The sequence below is a fragment of the Eulemur rufifrons genome, chromosome 6 (assembly GCF_041146395.1).
Source record: "Eulemur rufifrons isolate Redbay chromosome 6, OSU_ERuf_1, whole genome shotgun sequence".
NCBI classification, from domain to species: Eukaryota; Metazoa; Chordata; class Mammalia; order Primates; family Lemuridae; genus Eulemur; species Eulemur rufifrons.
This window is the reverse complement of record NC_090988.1, coordinates 64,217,171-64,237,616: the sequence shown is the minus strand read 5'-3', so window position 1 is coordinate 64,237,616 and position 20,446 is coordinate 64,217,171. Positions and strand designations below refer to the sequence as shown.

The 20,446-nt window shown below is 43.6% G+C and overlaps 1 protein-coding gene across 1 annotated transcript in view; it reads right to left on the bottom strand.

Annotated features, from left to right (window-relative positions):
• SPON1 (spondin 1) overlaps positions 1-20,446 on the bottom strand; it is a 233,774-nt gene that overhangs the window by 85,181 nt on the left and 128,147 nt on the right. The window contains exon 6 of the mRNA XM_069469615.1: positions 13,153-13,301. Coding sequence (XP_069325716.1) covers positions 13,153-13,301 — 149 coding nt within the window. The remainder of the gene's footprint in view (positions 1-13,152; positions 13,302-20,446) is intronic.

Genomic DNA, 20,446 nt, shown 5'->3' with positions numbered 1-20,446 from the left:
ACAGGGCAACTGGAAGTTGCTCTGGGTGAGTTAGTGAGTGAGTGTTGTACACTTAATCTACACTAAATTTGTAAAAAAATATATTTCTTTCTTCAATAACAAATTAACCTTTGCTTACTGTAAACTTTTTTATAAACTTTTAAATTTTTTTTAACTTTTTGACTTTTGTAATAACTCAGCTTAAAACACAAACACATTATATATTGTATAAAAATATTTTCTTTCTTTATATCTTTATTCTATAAGCTATTCAATTTTTTTTCACTTTTAAAATTTTTTGTTAGAAACTAAGACACAAACACACACATTAGCTTAGGCCTACACAGGGTCAGGATCATCAATATCAATGTCTTCCGCCTCCACATCTCGTCCCACTGGCAGGTCTTCAGGGGCAATGACACACATGGAGCTGTCACCTCCTGTGATAATAACGCTGCCTTCTGGATACCTTCTGAAGGACCTGCCTAGGGCCATTTTGCAGTTAATTTTCTAATAAGTAGAAGGAGTATGCTCTAAAATAATGATAGAAAGTATAGTATATAAATACTCAGCAACAGAAAAACTTCAGCTACAGTATAATTGTTTTTTTATTTATTTTTTGACAGGGTCTCACTCTGTCGTCCAGGCTAGAGTGCAATGGCATGATCATAGCTCACTGCAACCTCAAAATCCCCCAAGTAGCTAAGACTACATACAGGTGCATATGCCACCACGCCTAGCTAATTATTGTTTCCTCTCTCTCTCTCTCTTTCTTTCTTTCTTTCTTTCTCTCTCTCTCTCTCTCTCTTTCTTTCTTTTCTTCCTTCCTTCCTTCCTTTCTTTACACCTGGCTAATTCTTGTTTTCTCCTTCCTCTCTTCCTTCCTTTGACGGGGTCTCTATGTTGCTCAGACTTTCATTATAATCTTATAGGACAATATGTGATCTGTTGTTGACCTCAACTTTGTTATGCAGCTCGTGACTGACGGTGTTTGACACATGAATGAATGAATGAATGAATGGTCTATGCTAGGTGCATACACCTTTTTTACCACTAGATGGCAAATAGTCATTGAAAAGTCCAGCTCTAAGCTGCCACCGAAACACAGAATCTGGTGCAAAATAAGTTTTTCGGTACACTGGATGAGTGCATACACCACAGTGACATTTTCAGGGCTGCCTATGCCTCCTCTCTTTTAGCAGAGAGAGAAGAAAGTACCAGAAGGGAAGTCAGGAGTCCTTTGTTGCAGATACGTGCTGCCATTAGCATCTGGACAAGTTAAGTATATTTTCTGCTCCTCAATTTTCTCACCTAAAAAAGCTAGTGGACTACAGCTCTGTTCATCACCAGGATGAGAACAATTTACCAAGACCACACAATGTGCTTTCCTAAACAATGTCTTTTAAAGATTCCTAAACTTAGATGTTGATTGGTTGGTTGGCTTATTTCTTTTTTTTTAACTATAAAATATTTACTTTTTGAGCAGGTAACGTGAAAACATGGTACAACATTGAAAAGGCACCAAAGGGAATACAGTGAAGAGCCTCCCTCCTTTTCTTCCCCCACAATCTCTCAGCTCCCCACCCCAGAGGCAACCGCTATTAATATTCTTATGTACCCTTCAAGAGACGTAAGCATACATCTTTAAAAAGTTAACAAATGGAATGTGGTATGAATATTTGGCTGCACTTTCTTTTTTAATTAGACAATTTCTCTTGGAAATGTTTAATACCAAAATCTTATTTTTATTTAACTGGTCCCCATTAATTGATATTTAAGTTGTTCCACTCTGTGTTACAATGTTCAATAAATACCATGTGCCTATGCGTGAGTATATCTGCATATACACATTCCTGGATATGGACTGCTGGGTCAGAACAATGCTCTCCACAGAATTATACTAATCAGCATTGGCACAATCTGGGTATGAAAGTGTCTGTTTCGCTATACCTCTGTCAATGTATGGTTAACAGATCAAAATTTGTAGCTCTGTTGAATTAATTTTCATATCTAAGATTGTAAATGAGGTTGAACACCTTTTAAAATATCTAAAAGCCATCTAATTTCCCTTTTCTGAAACCTGTTCATGTTCTGAAACTTGATCATTTTTATATTGGTTTTTGGTCTTTCAAAAATTGACCCATAAGAAGTTCTTTATACATTAAAAAAATTATCCCTTTGTTTATTGTATGGGCTACAAATATTTTCCCCCAGTTTGTCCTTGATCTTTAAAAATTCTTGGCTGGGTGCGGTGGCTCACGCGTGTGATCCTAGCACTCTGGGAGGCCAAGGGTGGATCATTTGAGCTCAGGAGTTCGAAAGCAGCCTGAGCAAGAGCGAGATTCCTGTCTCTACTAAAAAAATAGAAAGAAGTTAGCTGGACAACTAAAAATATATGGAAAAAAATTAGCCGGGCATGGTGGCGTGTTCCTGTAGTCCCAGCTACTTAGGAGGCTGAGGCAGTAGGATTGCCTGAGCCCAGGAGTTTGAGGTTGCTGTGAGCTAGGCTGATGTCACAGCACTCTAGCCTGGGCAACAGAGTGAGACTCTGTCTCAAAAAAAAAAAAATTATTAATATTTCCCACAATTAAAAAATATTTTTAATTTACTTTATTAATCTTTTATGACCTTTTTGTTTCATCACATGCTTGGAAGAGACTTTGCTCTAGATTATAAAAATGATTCTTTCATGTTTTCTTCTAATGGTTTTATATCTTCATTTTAAAATATTTAAATCTTTGATATACTTGGAGCTTATTTTGGTTCAAGGATTGATCTATGAAGCAAACTGTTTTTTTCCAGTTGTGCCATTACCACTCATTAAATGATCCATTGTTCCCCAATTGATATGATATTATGCTTTTTTCATATACTTAATTTACAAATGAATCTGGGTCTATTTCTGCCTTTCTATCAGAGTCTATTGATCTGCCTATTCATGCTCTAGCTTCACGCAATTTTATTTAACATAGTTTTATAATATGTTTTAATGTCTGGCTTGGCCAGTCTCCCCCATCATTATTATTCTTTTTCAAACATTTTCTGGATATTGTTTGACTGTTTCGTTTTCCATTTCCATAGAATCAGCCTGTGTCATTTTAAAATTATCTGATCTTTTTGAGGGGAGCACGTTAAATTTATAGATTAAGTTATAGAATTTTTTTGGGGGGAATATTCTGTTTCTTATCAAATTTTCCTTTGTTCATTTAAGGATTATTATTTTAAAAAGATACAGTAATATGCATATCTGGTAAATTCAAGCAGTACAAAAGGGCATGAGGTGAAATATGAATGAACCTTTTCGTTCTGACCCGTACTGTCTCAGTTTGCTCTAGAGGCAACCAGTTTCTGGTTTGTGTTCCTGGAGATATTCCATGCATATAAAATTCTATATGTGCATATAATCATTTCACTCTGACCCACCTACCTTTGTTCCCAGATGGCAACAAGCTATACACAATGTTCTGCTTTTTCCCACCTAGCAATATATACTGGGAACATTCTATATCAGTCCATGCAAATCTGCCGTGTTCCTTTTCATAGCTGTGCGGCATTTGACTGGATAACTGAAGCCAGAATTTTTAATAAGTCCCCTATTGATAAAAAAATTCACTTGTTTCCACCTCCTTTTTTTAAAAAAAAAACAAACAAACAATGTTGTAGTGAATATCCTTATATACTTTTGTGTGAGAATATTTCTAAAAGATAAATATCCAGATATAGAATTATTATTGCCAACATATAAAGAAAATGTACACACAGCAATGTCAATAGACTTAACACTACTGAACTATACACTTAAAAATGGCTCAGGTACCAGATGTTCTTAAAAAAACCACACTTAAAAAAAGCAAGTGTATAATTTTGATAGTTATTGCCAAATTGCCCTCTAAATCTTAAGGTAATTTATTAATTAACCCCCACTTAAATTTGTCTTCTATGTGCAATATCTCAGCTCACTTACGATAAAAACAGATTTTTAGTGAGTTAAATGATCTGTAAGTCTTGAATAAAATATGTCTCCCATTTCTTGCCTACAGAGATTCTCAGGAAAGTTCCCAGGGATGGGTGATGCTGTTGTGTAAAACTGTGAAGGTTGGGGCTGCTGCTAAGAGGCAGGCTCTACGCCCTTCCAGCAAAAGCAGCCTGTGCCAGTTTTTCATTTTGTTTTATTTTATTTTATTTTTTTTTGAGATAGAGTCTTGCTCTGTTGCCCAGGCTAGAGTGCCGTGGCGTCAGCCTAGCTCACAGCAACCTCAAACTCCTGGGCTTAAGCAATCTTCCTGCCTCAGCCTCCCGAGTAGCTGGGACTACAGGCATGCACCACCATGGCTGGCTAATTTTTTTCTATATATATTTTTAGTTGTCCAGATAATTTCTTTCTATTTTTCATAGAGATGGGGGTCTCACTCTTGCTCAGGCTGGTCTCGAACTCCTGACCTTGAGCGACCCTCCCACCACGGCCTCCCAGAGTGCTAGGATTATAGGCGTGAGCCACTGTGCCCAGCCTGTGCCAGTTTTATTAAAGAACAACATCACTAAACCACTCTGGCTGCTCATCCTGTTGTGATTTGGATTTGTTTGAAGACTCAACCAAAAGCAAACAAGAGGTTTCTTATGACTCAAATCATACCTTTCAAATAATGTTTTAATTTTTTTGTATCAAGTGTCTTTGACTGAGACTCTGTTTAACTCCTTGCCCTATCCTTCCCTAAGTATCACTTCGTTTTCATCAACCGCAAGTGCCCACTTACACACAGGACCTGGAGGAAAGCCTGGAATGAGGGGGGAGAACAAAGGAGGTATGTGTAATAATATCGAATGTAAACCAAATACAACTGGGCACCCCGGGAACAGTTTGCAACAGGATGATGCACCTAAAAAAATTACCAAATCTGACTCCAAGGAGCCTTGAAAAGTATTATAGGTCTATATGTTTCTTGAGGAGGTAGCAAAGGGAATATTACGTCACACAACGTTCTGCAAAGTGTACTGCTAAAAATTCTCTTCTAATGTCTCCTCTTTTAGAAAGCAAATTTACTAAAAGTCTTCTTTGGACCTTTCTCTCCCCAATCTCTACTGCAAATGGCAGCTGCTTAAATATGTCTCTTCTCACTCCTTAACATTCTAATGCCGTCTCAGCCTCCTGGCCTGACTTCTCCCCTCCCTTCTCCCTTTTCTCTGTCTTTATTGTTAGGTGGCTTTTATCTAGCACAATTTACTTCTTCTTTCAAGTGTGTTCCCCGCTCAATAAAACCAAAGCATCTTCTTAGAAGGTGGGAGGAAGAAAATATTATAAATCGTTCCAATTTAATTTTTTGTCCCAATTAAAGGGGTAAGAATGGGCTCATACTCCAAGACAAGCATTGTGCATATCTTATTTCATAGCCAACGTATAGAGTTCATATTCTCATTATCACCATTTTGCAAATGAAGAATGTAAGACTCTGAGGTTAGGTGATCTACTCAAGGTCAAAGACCTAGGAAGCTACCTTAAAGCTTACCTACTTGCTCTGCATGGATTTCATGATCCTTAAGGAACAACACGAGGCAGCAGGTGGCAAGGGTAAATAAGTGGCCTTCACAGTGCTCTGGGCCCCCATATCCTTTCTCTGATCTCTGCCTTTCCAAATCCTTGTGCTTAGGTCTAGTAGTGTCTCCTGGCCCCACCTCCATTGCTGAACCAATCTCTAGACCCAGCATTTTGCCACCCAGTGGGCGCAGCTCTGCATCCTGGGTTTCTGCTGACCTCCCTCTCTTCTCTCTCTCATGCCCTTCCCTTCTACAGGACTGACATCTTGCCCTGAGTTTCTGTCCTTCGGCTGGGGCTCTGCAACTTAGACTAATTCTTGCCTGTCCACTGTTGCCCTCAAGTGTTATTTTACCTTCTGCCTTCAATTCCCTTTGTAGTGTAAACTGCCCTGCCCACAGCCCCTGCATGCAGTTACAGGTAGGGTGGCTCTTTACATGGGGGTGGCCACTGATTGGACTAGGGGTCGACAGCAGATGCAGGGGCATCAGTGCCTAGGCTGTCCAGTGATCAAACTGTCTTTCCAGTATTTCAACTAAGAGTCAACAAAACCGCTCAGTTGGCTGTGGGAAGTCACGGAGGAAGAATTGTACGGCCACCCTTTGGGGCCATGTGCAACGTCAGTAAGCAAAGGCAGCAGTCTGTTGAGGAAGCATGGGGGAGATATTCACATAGACGAGCAGAGAAAAGACCACGTGACTCTGGGGGCGATGCGGGGGAGGAGGAGAGAGACAGCAGTCGTCTCAGCCTGATGCCCTCCAGTTCCAGCTTTCATGAGGGTTTTTTGCACTCTGCATACACCTGTGTTCTCATGGGCCCTACTTTCTCACTACAGTAAAGTTTCCTTTGTTTCTGAGTTGGTTTGAATGGGTTCCTGTTACTTACAATAAAAGAGGCTTCACTAGACCACCTCCTGCCTTAGGTTGGGAGCCTTGTCCCCATTTCTGCCTTTTGGCTGGTATCCTGTCACATGCAGGAACATGTCCCACTGCTGGCTGCCAGTAGGCCTTGCTCAGGAGGTGGCATTGAACAAGGTCCTGTGAGCTTCCTGAGAAGCAGGTCCAAGGAAGGGAGGGAGCACAGCACAGGAAGGAGCTGGGAGTGGGCGGGGAGTTTTACCGAAGCTCCTTTTTTATCTGAAGGCGCTGTTCTTATCCTGACGTTGCTTACAGTCAACTTTGGGACCATGTCAGGGCGCACTGGGAGATGACACTGTTGAGGTGGGAGGGGCAGGCCGAGGCGGGGCCTGGGGTAGGGAAGTAGTTGAAGAAAGTGGTAACGGAGCTGTGGCCTCACCCTCTGGCCTTCTCAAGCTGAGGAATGACCCGATGAACCTGAATCGTCAAATGCTCTAGCTCCCGCGGGGGCTCTTAGGTCTTAGCACCAACCCCTCATTCGACTGATGAAGACGCAGAGACTCAAACATGAAAACCTAGTAATGACAGTCAGGCTTTGCTCCAAGCATTCAACACTTCTCAGTTCACTTAGTCATCACAATAACTCCATGAGGTTGGTGCTATTGCCACCCTCAACTCACGGAAGAGGAAACCAAGGCACAAAGGAATGAAGTAACTTGCCCAAAGTCACACAGTAAGTAGGTGATGGAGCCAGGATTTGAACTCAGGAAATCCTGACTCAGAGCCAATCCTGTTAGTCATTATACAGCACTTCTCACAAGCACAGAAGATCAGTGAAGATTTATTATAATAAATAAAAGCTGGTTGCATCTGTGTGTGTGGTTTTCCCAACTAGATGAGGCAGCATGTCACAATTCATGGAAAATACTAGAAATCAGGCAATAGTTTTAATTAGAGAAAAGTGATTAAAAGTTTAGCAAATTTTTAAAAAATCGAGAAAATGTTATCTCCCATGATTTAAAGGAGAAGAGAAAAGAAAATTCTCAAACCCTTTCTTCCAGTTCCCAGAGCAATATAAACTGTCTCACTTTAAAGAAAAAGAACACCTGCTTGTGTGTTGCTCCTCGTGCCATAGGTGGTGTGCTAATCCCGCTGGCTGGTTTAAGTAATCCTCCAAAGCAGGGCCTCCTGAAGATGAAATAATCAATGCCTGTATTACAGTCCATCATTACCTGACCCCTATGGTCAGGGAAGCCTTGAGTCTAGTGAAATATAAAAGCTGGAGTGGTTTTTCTAATGCATTTTTCATGATTAAGTGGCTATTCAAAGCTCACAATTTTATGTAAGAGACATTCGTGGTTTGCTTGTCAATTAATTAGTTCAGATATTTGTTAGGTGCTAGAGGTAATATGTGGATATCTGGAAATGTGGAAGCCTGATGAAAAAGGTTTTCTCTGATTCTACAAACACATAGAAATGCTGTACAAAATATAACAAATTTTTAAAAATATATAACTGAGTTTAGAAAAATTGCCCAGATGCCAGAAATGGGGAGGAAAGTCTAACCCAGAACAGTAAGCAGAAGCTGGTGCAAGTGAGCTTTTGGACCGGGGTAGGGGCCCCAGAAGCCAGAGGCAGGGGTTTTAAAGCCCTTGCATGGAAAGAGGGGGACATCTTGAGCAGATGTGCAATGCAGGAGGGAACCCCTGCATAAAATTGCATGGTTTGAAGAGCAGCCTTGTTTGTGAACAGCAGATGAGAAAACATTCCATCAATCATTTGGGAACATGGCAAGGAAGCTTGCCCTCTCTCTGTTCAGGGAACCTTCAAGAAATGGAAGCTTCGGCCTCCCACACATTTAAGTGCGGAGTCCAGATGTGCACTAGCTGTGCAGTGGGCAACTCCAAGCTGAGAAAAGACACAGAAAATCGGGTGGGGCCAGGAGAAGAAAATACAAAGTCACTCTGTGAAGCCATTATAAGTTGAGCGTTTTTTCCACAGGAAAAAAAGAAAAATCCACTGAAGATGAACAAGCAATCCAAGACCAGAGGGAAATAGTGATGGGGAGAGAGCAAGTTCAATGAAAAGGAAAAATAGTCCCAAAGATCCTGAGAAACAGAATAACCTGAAAGAGACAATTAGACATGGTTAAAATCATTGAAGAGATAAAAGTAGCCATAATGAAGGAATAGAATGTTATGGGAAGAAGCAGAGGAGGATTTGAAAAGAACTCCAGCAGGAAGTAAAACCAACAAAGTGCCTTCCTATCATGTGTCTGCATTTCCCCAGCGGAAGCACTGATTCCCCTAAAGAAATAAGTATTTTATATGGAAATAGTTATATATGTATCTGCCTCTCCCACCCAGTTTGTGAATTTCTTCAGAGTAGACATAAAGTGGTCCAGCATTCAACCCTCCAGTCTCCTTTTGTGCTACAATAGTCTTTGCTTAGTTGTTCAAGCACAATAGGCTATTTTCTGCCCCAGGGCCTTTGCACATGCTGTTGTCACCATATAAATGATTTTCCCTCATACTTTTCTTTTGGGCTCCACCTTAACCGTCACTCCTCAGGGATACCTTTCCTAACCACCCGTCTCTACTCCTAATCCTCTTTATGTCACCACAAACCTTGTTTGTGTCTTTTCACTTGCCACAATTTGTAATTATTTAACTTTTTTTTTTTTTTACTTGTTTTCTCTGTCTCTCCTGTTAGAACGTAGCCTCATGAAAGGAGGAAGTTTTCTTGATCGCTGCTGCCATCTCTAATGCCTAGCATGTGGTGGGTGTTGAGTAATCAAATGAATAAATTAGTAAGTTCAACAAATATTTATAAAGTTATTGAATGAAAAATTACATACTCAAGAAACATTTATGAAGCAACCAACACTATGCCAAGCTCAGGGGACACAGTAATGGGAAGGGCAGCTTTAAACCTTGCAGTTTAGTGAGGGAGAGACATCAAACAAATATATTAATAGTTAAGTGTGATGCTGGTCACGATAGGGAAGGTACAGGGTGCTGTGAGAGCACTCGGCAAGTAGACAATTTAGTACAGAATCAGGGAAGGCCTCCAGGAAGAAGCAATGTTTAAGCTGAGTCCTGAAGGATGAATAGGAATTCACCAGTTAGAAAGGAGTTGGAAGATGCTCCAGCTGAGAAAAGACCCCAACACAAGAAGGGCAGACTCTTTGGAGAGACAGAAAGCGGTTCTGCAAGGGCAAAGCTTAGAGCTACAGCAGGAAATAAGAATGGAGAGGTAAGACAAGGCCAGATCATGGAGGGCTTTCAAGCTATGATAAGGAGTTTGAGCTTTATCTTAGGGTCAAAAAGGAGCCATTAAATATCTTACTTGGGAGAGTGGCATGATCTGATTTGTGTTTTGTAAAACACTCTCCCCAGGGGCAGAGTGGGTAACAGGAAGAGGATTAGATGCAGGGACATCAGAAGGCCAGTGAAGCAATCTTGGCAAGAGATGACAGTGGCTTATACAGGGAGGTAGTGATAGGGTGGATGGAACTGGACAAATTAACAAGAGAAGGCAGATGTTGGGGTGCAGGGAGAATCAAGGATGGCAGGCACCTAGTTTATGAATAACCGGGTAAACGGGGTACCATCTTTGGGACAGCATCCAGCAGAGAGCCAGATACCTAGTAAACATGCCAGAAATGTGTGCTTGCTGATGTGGAAATGGTCTTGGTAGGATGAATTGTTTTCATAACAAGTATTTATCTGCCGACTTCCATTATTCCCACATCTGACCTACAAGTGTGATCTACCATTTCGTACTGCCCCCAGCTGCCTTGGATTACCCATTTGTGACCTTCCAGGCTTTCCATAGCTCAACAGTTCCAATTCCCAGTCCTCACTGGCCCCCAGAAAGCATTTGCCTCTGTCTCCCTACGAAGGTGTGAGCCCTTCCCCACTCATTCTGGCCACTAGGGTCATTACTGCCAATAATGCTGTTGTAATTTTTCATTATTTTTTTTGGTGTTTTGTAGTTATAGTAACATTAGAACTTATACTCAATGGTATTATTATAAGTTTTCACTACTAATGGGATTAGTATTTTTGTTTATTTGTATTTAAAAGCCATTAGCATAAAATTTACCTCCAAACAACACCTATTGTAATTTTTAATGCCCTTGAAACTTGCAGTGTGCAGTTAAGTCTGTAATTAGAGAATGCTGGTAAGCATATATCTTTCTTGGGAAAAGAGGGCTTTTTGTTTTCATCATGGTTGGACTTGGGTTCTTTGATAGAGTGATTGCTAGGATATAAGTTATTAAAGGTTGAAAACACTGTGTTAGTTTGTAGATGTTTTCAAATAAGTTCCCAGTTATTCAGAAGACACTTTTATATTCTAGGAGAATTCATATTCTTGCTCTTTTTTATGTTGTTTCTTACCCGTCTTATAGAAAAATATAATAAATTGTGTGCTTGCAGGGAACAATATTTAGAACCATGAATTCTCTGGAAGTGAAGGGACCCTGAAACCACTCTGTCCAACTGACTTTCCAAGGAGCCGGGGAACATGCTGCGCTGCTGGCAAAGGCCCAGTTTAGAGGGGCCTGAGGGCCCTGGCCAGAGCAGTTCTCTGTGGGGCAGGGAAGGTGCACAGGCAGGGCCAGCTTCTTGGGCAGGTCACCCGTGCAGTCTCACGGGGCCCCATGCTATGAAACAGCATCATCATCTTGAAATTCCTAACAAACTTTGAACAAAGGGCCCCACATGTGCAGTGGGCCCCGCATGTTACACATACGGTACTGTGTCCAGGCTTTGGAGCCACACAGACTTGGGTTTAAGTCCCGGTGTTATTCTCTGCTATTGACCATCCCTTGGTTTCCTTATCTGTAAAACTGGGATAATAGTATTGCCCTCTTACACTAGATGTGAGGGGGCTAAAAGTAGATGGCCAGCACTCAGGGAGCCTGGAAAAGTGGTGATAAGACACTGAGATTGCTCATTCCCGTGTGCAGGACCCATAATTAAACTCATCATTATAACTTTACGCCAGGAACGCTAGTCAGCTGGGATAGGCGGACGTTGCCCGTGTGGTAGACAAGCCAATCTTAGGCACGCTAGTTAGAAATACACCGAACAAAGAACTTTTTCCTAAGAGGGAAATTCTAAGGCTGGGGTCCCATCCATGAGTTTTCAACCTTTCTATTGCCATGACGTATGACAGATAATATTCACTGGCACACTAGAGTCCCAGTTTTGTGCAATTTCTGCATGCTTCTTTCCTCTCAAGAAACCCAACAAGTGAGACTGCCATTATCATGAAGACACCCTTGACCTCGATCTAATTTATTTGCAAACTTTAGTATTTCAAGTATTATTTGAGATAAATGGTTTTCAACATTCCACAACCACCGAGCTTGAGAGGCCAGAGGGTCATAATTCCACCGGGAACGTGGACCCTCAGGATCCCAGACAAGGGTTGCCCCCATGACACGCCAGCCAGACAAGCACCAATGTGGGGCCCCCCAGGACTCGGCTGTGGCCCGAAGGAGTAATGTCAATGACGAGGCGTGGCAGCCAGAGCCAGAGACACACAGCGTGGTTAGATGGCTAACCTTGTGATGAACAGCACTCGGTCTTAAAACATCTGCTCAAACATTTCTTTTTTCGAGAAAGGAGAAAAGACTTTAAATCAAATTAATAAGAAACATAAGCTGATTCTTGGGCATTTTTTGACTCTGATCCAAAAGGATTCCTCAGGGGATTATAGTAGGAGTCAGAGTGACCTTCGCTGCATTCGGTTTAGGGTTCGTGGGCAGCGTGGAGTCCAGATGGTGGGTTTCAAGGGGAAGTGCTGGGGCCTCAGCTGTGCCTGCCCCCACCACCGTGCTGCTCAGGCTGAGCACATGCACATCACAAGATACGGGGCCTCTGGTATTTCTGGGGCCTCCTGCATCATCTTAGGAGCCTGGGAGACGGAGCCAGGAGCACGGAGAGGGCAACAGCCTCTCTCAGCAACCCATGCTGTGAAAGGACCACATCCCCAGCACAGTTTGCTCCTCCCTTCTTCCAGAACACTTGGTGGGCAGTGGGATGTGGCTGCCCAGTGCACTCGCAGGGCTTTTGTGGGTGGTGACGGCTAGTGCTGGACTGTCGCCTTTCACAGTAAACCACAGCTCTTCTCCCAGGGTCCTCTCTGGTGTTAACCAGATTGGGTTTCTGATGCGGGACGATGGCACTGTCAGCTAAACAAATCGACAAGAATCATGGGCTCTTCTTCCCTTATCTCTCGGTGGTAGGAGCGGGGGCCTAGATAACGGAAAAGCTCCTGGCCCCACATGACATGGTACACGGAAGATGCTTTGGTCCACAATGATTACAACTCATGACCCACTAATTTATCAAACACTTCAAGACATAGTTGCAAAAAGCATGTGCCAATATGCAAATGTTTATTGGTGGAAATGACGATTTGGCTTAGAGAGCTTGAATGTCACTCCCCTGTCCCTCTCAAGGATCCCAGTAAAAAAACCAAAATTCACTGCTTTGACCCTCAGGAGACCAGAGACAAGACACCCCAACAATGTGGACATGGCAGCAATTAGCACAAGCTGAATAAATCATGAATGCACTCAGGGAAAGTTAGAGACGACAAGATGGCTATTTCTGCCTCTATCCTCTACTTAGCATAAAACCCCCAAACTCAGCAAAGAGATTGTCTTCCAGCACACTGTACTGCGAATTTTAAGCTCCTAGGAAAGAAAGTTAAGGAATGCTTTGACTGCATTTCTGGGCTTTGGTCATTCTGTGATTTTTTTTTTCTTACCTGTTGTCGAATTTCTTCCTCCATTTTCACTGGTGAGCCCAATTCTGCAACTTGCTTGACGCCTTCGCTGGCATATCCGCCATACTCCCACAGCACGTAATTCTTGGAGTGCGATCCGCCAATGATCGCAGACCAGTGATTGGCCCGACCTGGGAAAGCCAATCAGGACACAGTCATCAGTGTGGCTGTGGCTGAAACACGAGTCCCTTAAATGATGGGGAGCAGGTGTCATTGGACAGTGATTCAACCAGCACTGACTAAGCGCCTACTCTGTCTCAGGCCCCGTGCCATTCAGCGGTAAGACAGATTTCCTATGAGCAAGTAAGTTTTGGGAACGTGCAGACAGGTCAACAGCAGATGCTGACTAAGACACAGAGGCAGCCCAGGGCTGCCTTCTGCCTGGGAGGGTCTCAGAGATGGGGACAGCTGAGAGAATTTTGAAGGCTGATCAGATTTGTAAGGCAGAATAGAGAGGAAAGGATATCTTGGCACTATCAGAAACATTAAATAACATCGTGTGTTTGGAGAGTCATAAGCAATTCAGCATTGCTGTGTCACAAACTGTCAAGGGGAAAGTTAGGAGATGATGCCAGGGAGGTAGGAAAGAGCTTGCTCATGAATGGCCTTGCTCTAAATGCTTTGGGAGTTTGGATGGGAAAACATTTGAAAGGATCTGAAAACACTGAAGGATTCTGAGCAGGGGAGTGACATAATTGCATTTGAATTTTAGATAAATCATCCAGGCAGCAGCATGAAGAATGCATGAGAGGGAGCAAACTTGGAATATAGAGCTGGGGAGGTGAGCACGGAGCAAAAGATAAAGTGTGTGTGTGGGGAACAGCCTTAGGCAATTCTCAGGAATAAACATGGCTGCGTTCAGCAGAGCTTTATGTGCATTCCAGTATGAGACGCAGGCAGGCTGGCCGTATTTAAAGGATGGAACACACAGTCTGGATATGTGGGAGTGACCAGTCCACAGTGGTTTGATGATGGTCAGGTAGGATGGTGACTGTAGTGGGATGCAACAGGGAATTCATGCACAAGTGCCTGGGGAAACAGTAAGATCTGGGCAGGACCAAGACAGAACTTGACTTTAGGATTTCATCAAAGTCCCCAAGGAAGGGAGGAAAAGGGACCTGATAGTCAACGTGAGTACCATACTGGATTTGTTCCTGCATGTGATGAATACAGATGCATATATATAGTTATCATTGAGTAAGTCGCATAGAGTTCATCATAGGGTTGGCTCAATTCTCAGCCATTTTTTGGTTGGCTGGTTTTACAAAGTCTCAAGTTAAAGGACATTTTCAGGCACAGCAAAGAGGAAAACTTGAACTGGGTGAGCCCAGCTGACATTTTCAGTTTACTACCCTGTGGCCCAGAGTGGGCAGAACTTCACTCCACTCGACCACCTAAGAAAATGATTCTGAACAGGGCCTGGTCCTGCTAACACCTGTCATCTCTTCCCCAAGGCCCTCTGCTCTGGGGGCACATCAAGAACACTGGCATAAAGCCAGGCTGCACCTTAATGAGCGGCCAAGGGCAGCCAGGTTCCACCTCAGGCAGGTGGCATCACCACGTGGCTCTGCCCAAGTGCTTGCTCATTATTTCTTATCCATCAGGGAAAGCCAAACTCTGTGTTTATCCCTCACATCCCCAGAGAAGACAGATGGAGATGCTGCTGGTTGTTTCTCTAACCCACGTCCTGGGTGGGGAGAGTGTCCTAGCTGTCATCTAAGTCAAAGTGCACTTGGATAGGGGCAAGGGCTGGTACCAGTGTGGCCTTTGGTTCATGATGTGGACACAGAGAGACCAGCTTCAGCATCTCTTGCTCCCCCTATCCTTTTCCATCAAAATACTCCCTTGTTCCAGGCCTGTCCTGCCAGCAATTCTACACTTCAGCAACTTAGCATATGCTGTTCCCTCTGTTCTCTTCTCTTGCTTGGCTTGGCGAACTCTCATTCTCACTTCATGATGTGCTCAGAACCCTCCCAAGACCACTCCAGGCTGACCTAAGGTCTTGTCGCCTGTCTCCCCATAGCACATTTCTTATCACTGTGGCAGTTTGTTGTTGTAGACTGTAAGCTCCCCGAGGGCGTCTGCTTTCAGCACTGTGTGCCCAGTGCCTAGCATTGTGCCTGACACATTGCGAGTGCTCAATACATGTTTCTCTAAGCATTTCATCCAAACAATCAAATGGGAAGGTGGCTGTATATGGGGTTGAAACATTTCGGAGCAGGCTAGCACAGATTAGATTCAACGAGATTAAATTCAAGCCTCAGTTCAGCAGAGTTTCTGACACCTACTGGGCCAAAGCACTCAGTTATCCTGTATGCTGTTAAAAACCAAAAGCAACAACAAACAGGAAAGGCATTGATCTTAGAGCCAGCAGACAGGGATTCACATCCTAGCATGGCCACTTACAAGCTGGGTAAACTTGGTGAAATTCAATTACTTTCTTAGCTCCCTCCGTTGTAATTCAGGAATGATGATGTCAATCTTATCAACCTCCTATGAAAATGAAATTGAATTATTTTAAAAATGAGACAATGTATGTGAAATCACTACTGGCACACAATAGGCACTCAATAATTATAGTTTCCTCCTTTCATGGTTGTCAGGGAGGTTACAAAAATGAGTAAAACATGAAACCTGCTCTTAATTCAGTATAAGAGATAAGAAATATGTACAATATGCAATATGATAAGTAAGATAATGGGAATAACGGGCTTAGGAGATAGACCCAGAGGGATCTTTCAGGTTTATTCGTTCAACTTCCATTAACTATGTGCCAAGCACAGTGGCAGGATGTGGAGAGGAATTGGCTGTGGTGCTTGCCCTGAAGGGACGCACAGTCTGGGGTTGGGGGAAACAGATGGATAAGCAGATTAATTACAGTCCACCATGGTTAGAGTTATTTATAGAACAAGAATGCGGAGCACAGGGTTTAGAGTAGCCAACTCCAAATTCCCCAAATCCGAGGAATCAAAGTCCAAAGGCACAGCACAGAGAAGCAGGTACCTCAAGAGTGGGATCTGTCTTTATGGTTCTTACTTCGAAATCAAATTTAATTGGACCAGTTCAACCTTCCAATACAGTTGTTAGTTCCTACAGTGGCCTTGCAACATAACGCATTAATTCAAATATCAACACATTTAATGACGTCAGCCAAATAACAGACACTGGCAAGGCATTTGGCTAGGGGGAGGGATCAGGCCACATTCTCCCTGCGGGGGACCAGGCAGGCGCCTGTGGAAAAACAATTTGCAACAACAGAAAGGCACCAAGGTCAAGTGAGTAGCAGGCACTCAGGTGCAAAGTGGCGCAGGGAGAAAGGCATGGTGACCAGGAGCCAGAAGACTTGGGCTCTAGGCCTCCACTTGTGATCATGAAGCAGTCACTCAGTCTCTTAGAGCCTCAGTTTCCCTTTCAAAAATAGGGATAATAATTACTATGTTGGACTATCTCCCAGAGTTGTGCAAATTAATTGGGCTTCTTAAAGGCTTTTATGAAAGCCATTAAGAATTGTGCAAAACAAAGTTCTCAGGATTATTACAGACAGAAAACACTATGGAAATCTATGAGAGGATTGCAAAAGAAGGTGGAGGAGTGAGGAAGCTTTCTCGTTGGGAGGGGGGCTCCCGGAGAGGTAGAGAAATAGATAGATAGGAGGACAGCATGCTGGGGGCCGGGGCGGGGGGGGGGGGCGGGGACAGGAAGGGCAGCTGGAGCAGGGATTCTACTGACAACATAGATACGAGGATCCAGTGCCTAGTAGGTGTTTGGAGGATGCTCTCCTACGTGTTATCTCACTACAACCTTATCCTCCTGTTATAGACCAGAAAAATGAAGCCCCAAAAGCTTAAGGAAACTGCCCAAGCTCAGAGAGCTAGGGAGGGGCAAAACTAGGATTCAAACCCAGGTCTGCCTGACTCCAGGACACACACTCTTTTCCTTGCATCCCACCAAAAGGTCAGGAAATGGAAAGGACTCTTGGGTGGAGAAGACAAAGAGCTTAGATGAAAAAGACAACTAAGGCCAGGTCGAGAATGGTGCTGAGCACCCATCGTGGCAAATGGCATTTGTGAAAGGGGGAAACACTATGGAAGATTCCTTCTGGGAAGAACAACATAACCATATCTAACACGTGTGGAGCCTTTACTGTGTGCCAGGCATGATGCCAAGGACCTGACCTACGTTATCTCAATAAACACTCAAAAAGAAGACTCTTTTGATACAGGTGCCATTATAATTCCTATTTTCTCATGAGGAAACTTAGAGAGGGTCAGTGAGTTAACCCAAGAACACAGAGGCAGGCGAGCGAAGACTCTGGGATTCGAAGTTGGAGCTGTCTGGTGCCACAGGCCAGCTCTTCTCTGTCACGTTGTCCCATCCCTCTGGCAGGACATAACCAGTGATTGGGGGGGAGAGGCCCTTCAGTGCTGCCTGCATGAATTGTGCAGGGCCTCACTTGGGGCAGTGGCAGAGGGGATGGGGACAAGGCATCAGGAGTAGCAGCCAACAAGGTGGAAGACTGGACAGTCCTAGGAAGGCAGTTTGGTGGAGTAGTTAAAACTGTTTGTTTGTTTGTTTGTTTTTTATCAAACCAATGTGCATTCTAGTCTCAGTTCTGAAACTTTCTAGGTTGAACAAGTCAGTTATTCACTCTCAACCTCAGTTTCTTCATCTGTAAAGCAGGGACAGTGACATGCCCAGCCTCCTGGTATTGTTCTGAGGCTGAACTCCATGAAAATTAATATTAGCTTGTACAATTAAATAAGGCAGGGCAAACCCAGACAAGTTTCTGGAAGGCATGGTAACCAAGGGGAATCTGATTGGGTGACTGGGTGGCAGTTTCACGTAGAACTAGTGGGTGGAGATGACAGGAACGTCAGATACAAGGACCTGAATGAATCTGGAAAAATGGTAGAGAATCATCTAAATGGAACTCAGTGGTCTGGGGCCTACAGAATGTGCTGGTTAAGCAGACCCCAGTTAGCTGGGACACAAGAAACTTTACCCTTGGGCCCCACCATCCTCTAGGAAAGGAGGAGGACAGAGAGAGAGAAGACCCAGGTGTCAGGGGGCCTGAGGAGAAGGGGATGAGGTTAATGCTTGTGGCCTCCTTAAAGGAATACTCAGGGAGGCTACCGCTGGGGTCTTTGGTGAAACATTGGGGCCTCAGTCCTAGGGCGAAGAGACAGAGAAGCAAAGACTGTTGCCAACCCCTTTGGCTTTCAGCTCTTTGGTTTAGTGTGCCCCTCGCTGGTTCCAGCAGTGCTCAAGTGGCCTACACATAGCTGGGTCTATGTATTTATTCCAAATATAGCTTGGATGAGGCTTACATGGGACAGAGGGGGGAAGCTGGGGGCAAGAAATGATTAGACATGTGAGTTGAAGATACTGATGGCCAACCAGGTGCCTTTGTCTAAAAAGCCACTCCAGGCAGATATCTTGAATATATGTGTAGTAACTTCCTTTCTTACATCTTTTCTGCTGTCATCACTGGTACTAAATCACCAGTGTTCACAGTAATGCCTAAAAGGCCAGCGCTGATCAAAGAAGAACCTTGGCTGGCATGTTGTCTGGTGACGTAGGAGGCATGTTGCGTGGCAGATAGATCCTCTGAGGTGTTCTGCACATGGCAGCTGTGATAGTTAATTTTATGTGTCAGCTTGACTGGGCTATGGGGAGGCCAGACATTCGGTCCAACTGGGTGTGTCTGTGAGGGTGTTCTGGATAAGATTAACATTTGAATTGATAGAGTAAAACTGATTGCCCCCTCTAATGTGGGTGGGCGCCGTCTAGTCAGTTGAAGACCTAAATAGAACACCAAGGCTGACCCTCCCACACACGAGAGGCAGCACCTCCTGCCTGAACTGCGTTGAGATGGGACGTAAGTTTTTTCCTGCCTTTGGTCTCAAACTGAAACACTGGTTCTTGCCGGGTCTCAACTCTGCTGTCATTCAGACTGGAGCTACACCATCAGCAGTCCTGGCTCCCAGGCCTTCAGACTCACAATGGAACCACACCATTGGCGCCCCTGGCTTTCCAGCTTGCTAATTGCATATCTTGGGACTTCTCAACCTCCATACTCAGGTGAGTCAATTCCTTATAATGAATTTCTTTACAAATATATAAATACATGTGTGTATGTGTGTACATATGTAAATATACACACATACACATCCTATTGTTTTTATTTCTTTGGCGAATCCTGACTAATACAGCAGGTGTTCGGTGACTCTCCAGATTTCCTAGCCAGTGGCTGCATTTCCCTGCCAATCCCCATCCTGCAGAAAGCTGCCCATTCATTTCCTTGACATCCATTTACAGTGCTTTGCTGGAGAATGTCCTACAACTTTAGTGACTAGATTGCTGCCACCTCCTGTTATCTAACCTCAGACTCACCCATAGTACTTTGAGCAAATCTTTGTTTGGGGCCACAGTGGGGCCCTTATGGAGTTTGCTATGGTAGCTACACCAGATGGAACTCCTCCAGTCTCCAAGTTCTAAGCTCCCCTCCCATTTTTATCTCTTAGTAGATGACCTTGTCACTTACCTTTTCTGAAAATACCAAGGTCAACCCATCTACAGACTCATCCATGCACAATGTGGCCAGTGACCAACAGAAAAGTATTGTGGACTTGCCAGTTCTATTCATAAAACTTGTCCTGGATCTCATTCCCCTCTTGCCCTTGTTATTCTCATGCTAGGCGCAGTTCCAGAACCTGCTTGGTTTCTGACACTTTGAATTTGGCTACAGAACTTGGCTTCTGTGGGTTTGCCCCTGGGTGCTGCCCAGGACACAGCTTGTACCTGCCCTTTGGCATTCTCTGTTCTTGGCTGCTTCAGGAACTCACTCTGACCATCCTGGTTTTCAGGATCCCAGCCCAGTATGGCCTCCTGGCAAAAATCGTGCATGGGGAGGTCTGTCAATTAGAACAGAAATTCCTCAATTTTCTATTATTCTGCCTTGTTCACTCACTTATCCTTTTTTCCATCCGTAAGGTCTCAAGAGAAATGTCACTTTTCCATTCCCAGGAAAACGCTTGCATTTATGAAATTGATTACATTCTTTTCCATTTCCTCCAATAATAAGATTTTATTCTACTTTATTAATTCATTCAGTGAACATTTACTGGGCTTATACTATGTGCCAGGCCAGGAATCAGCAAGTTACAGATGCCTTTTTTTGTTCCAATAAAGTTTTATATTTTATATAATATCTATCTATTATTTATGGCCACTTTCACACTACAATGGCAAAGTTGAGTAGTTACAGCAGAGGCTG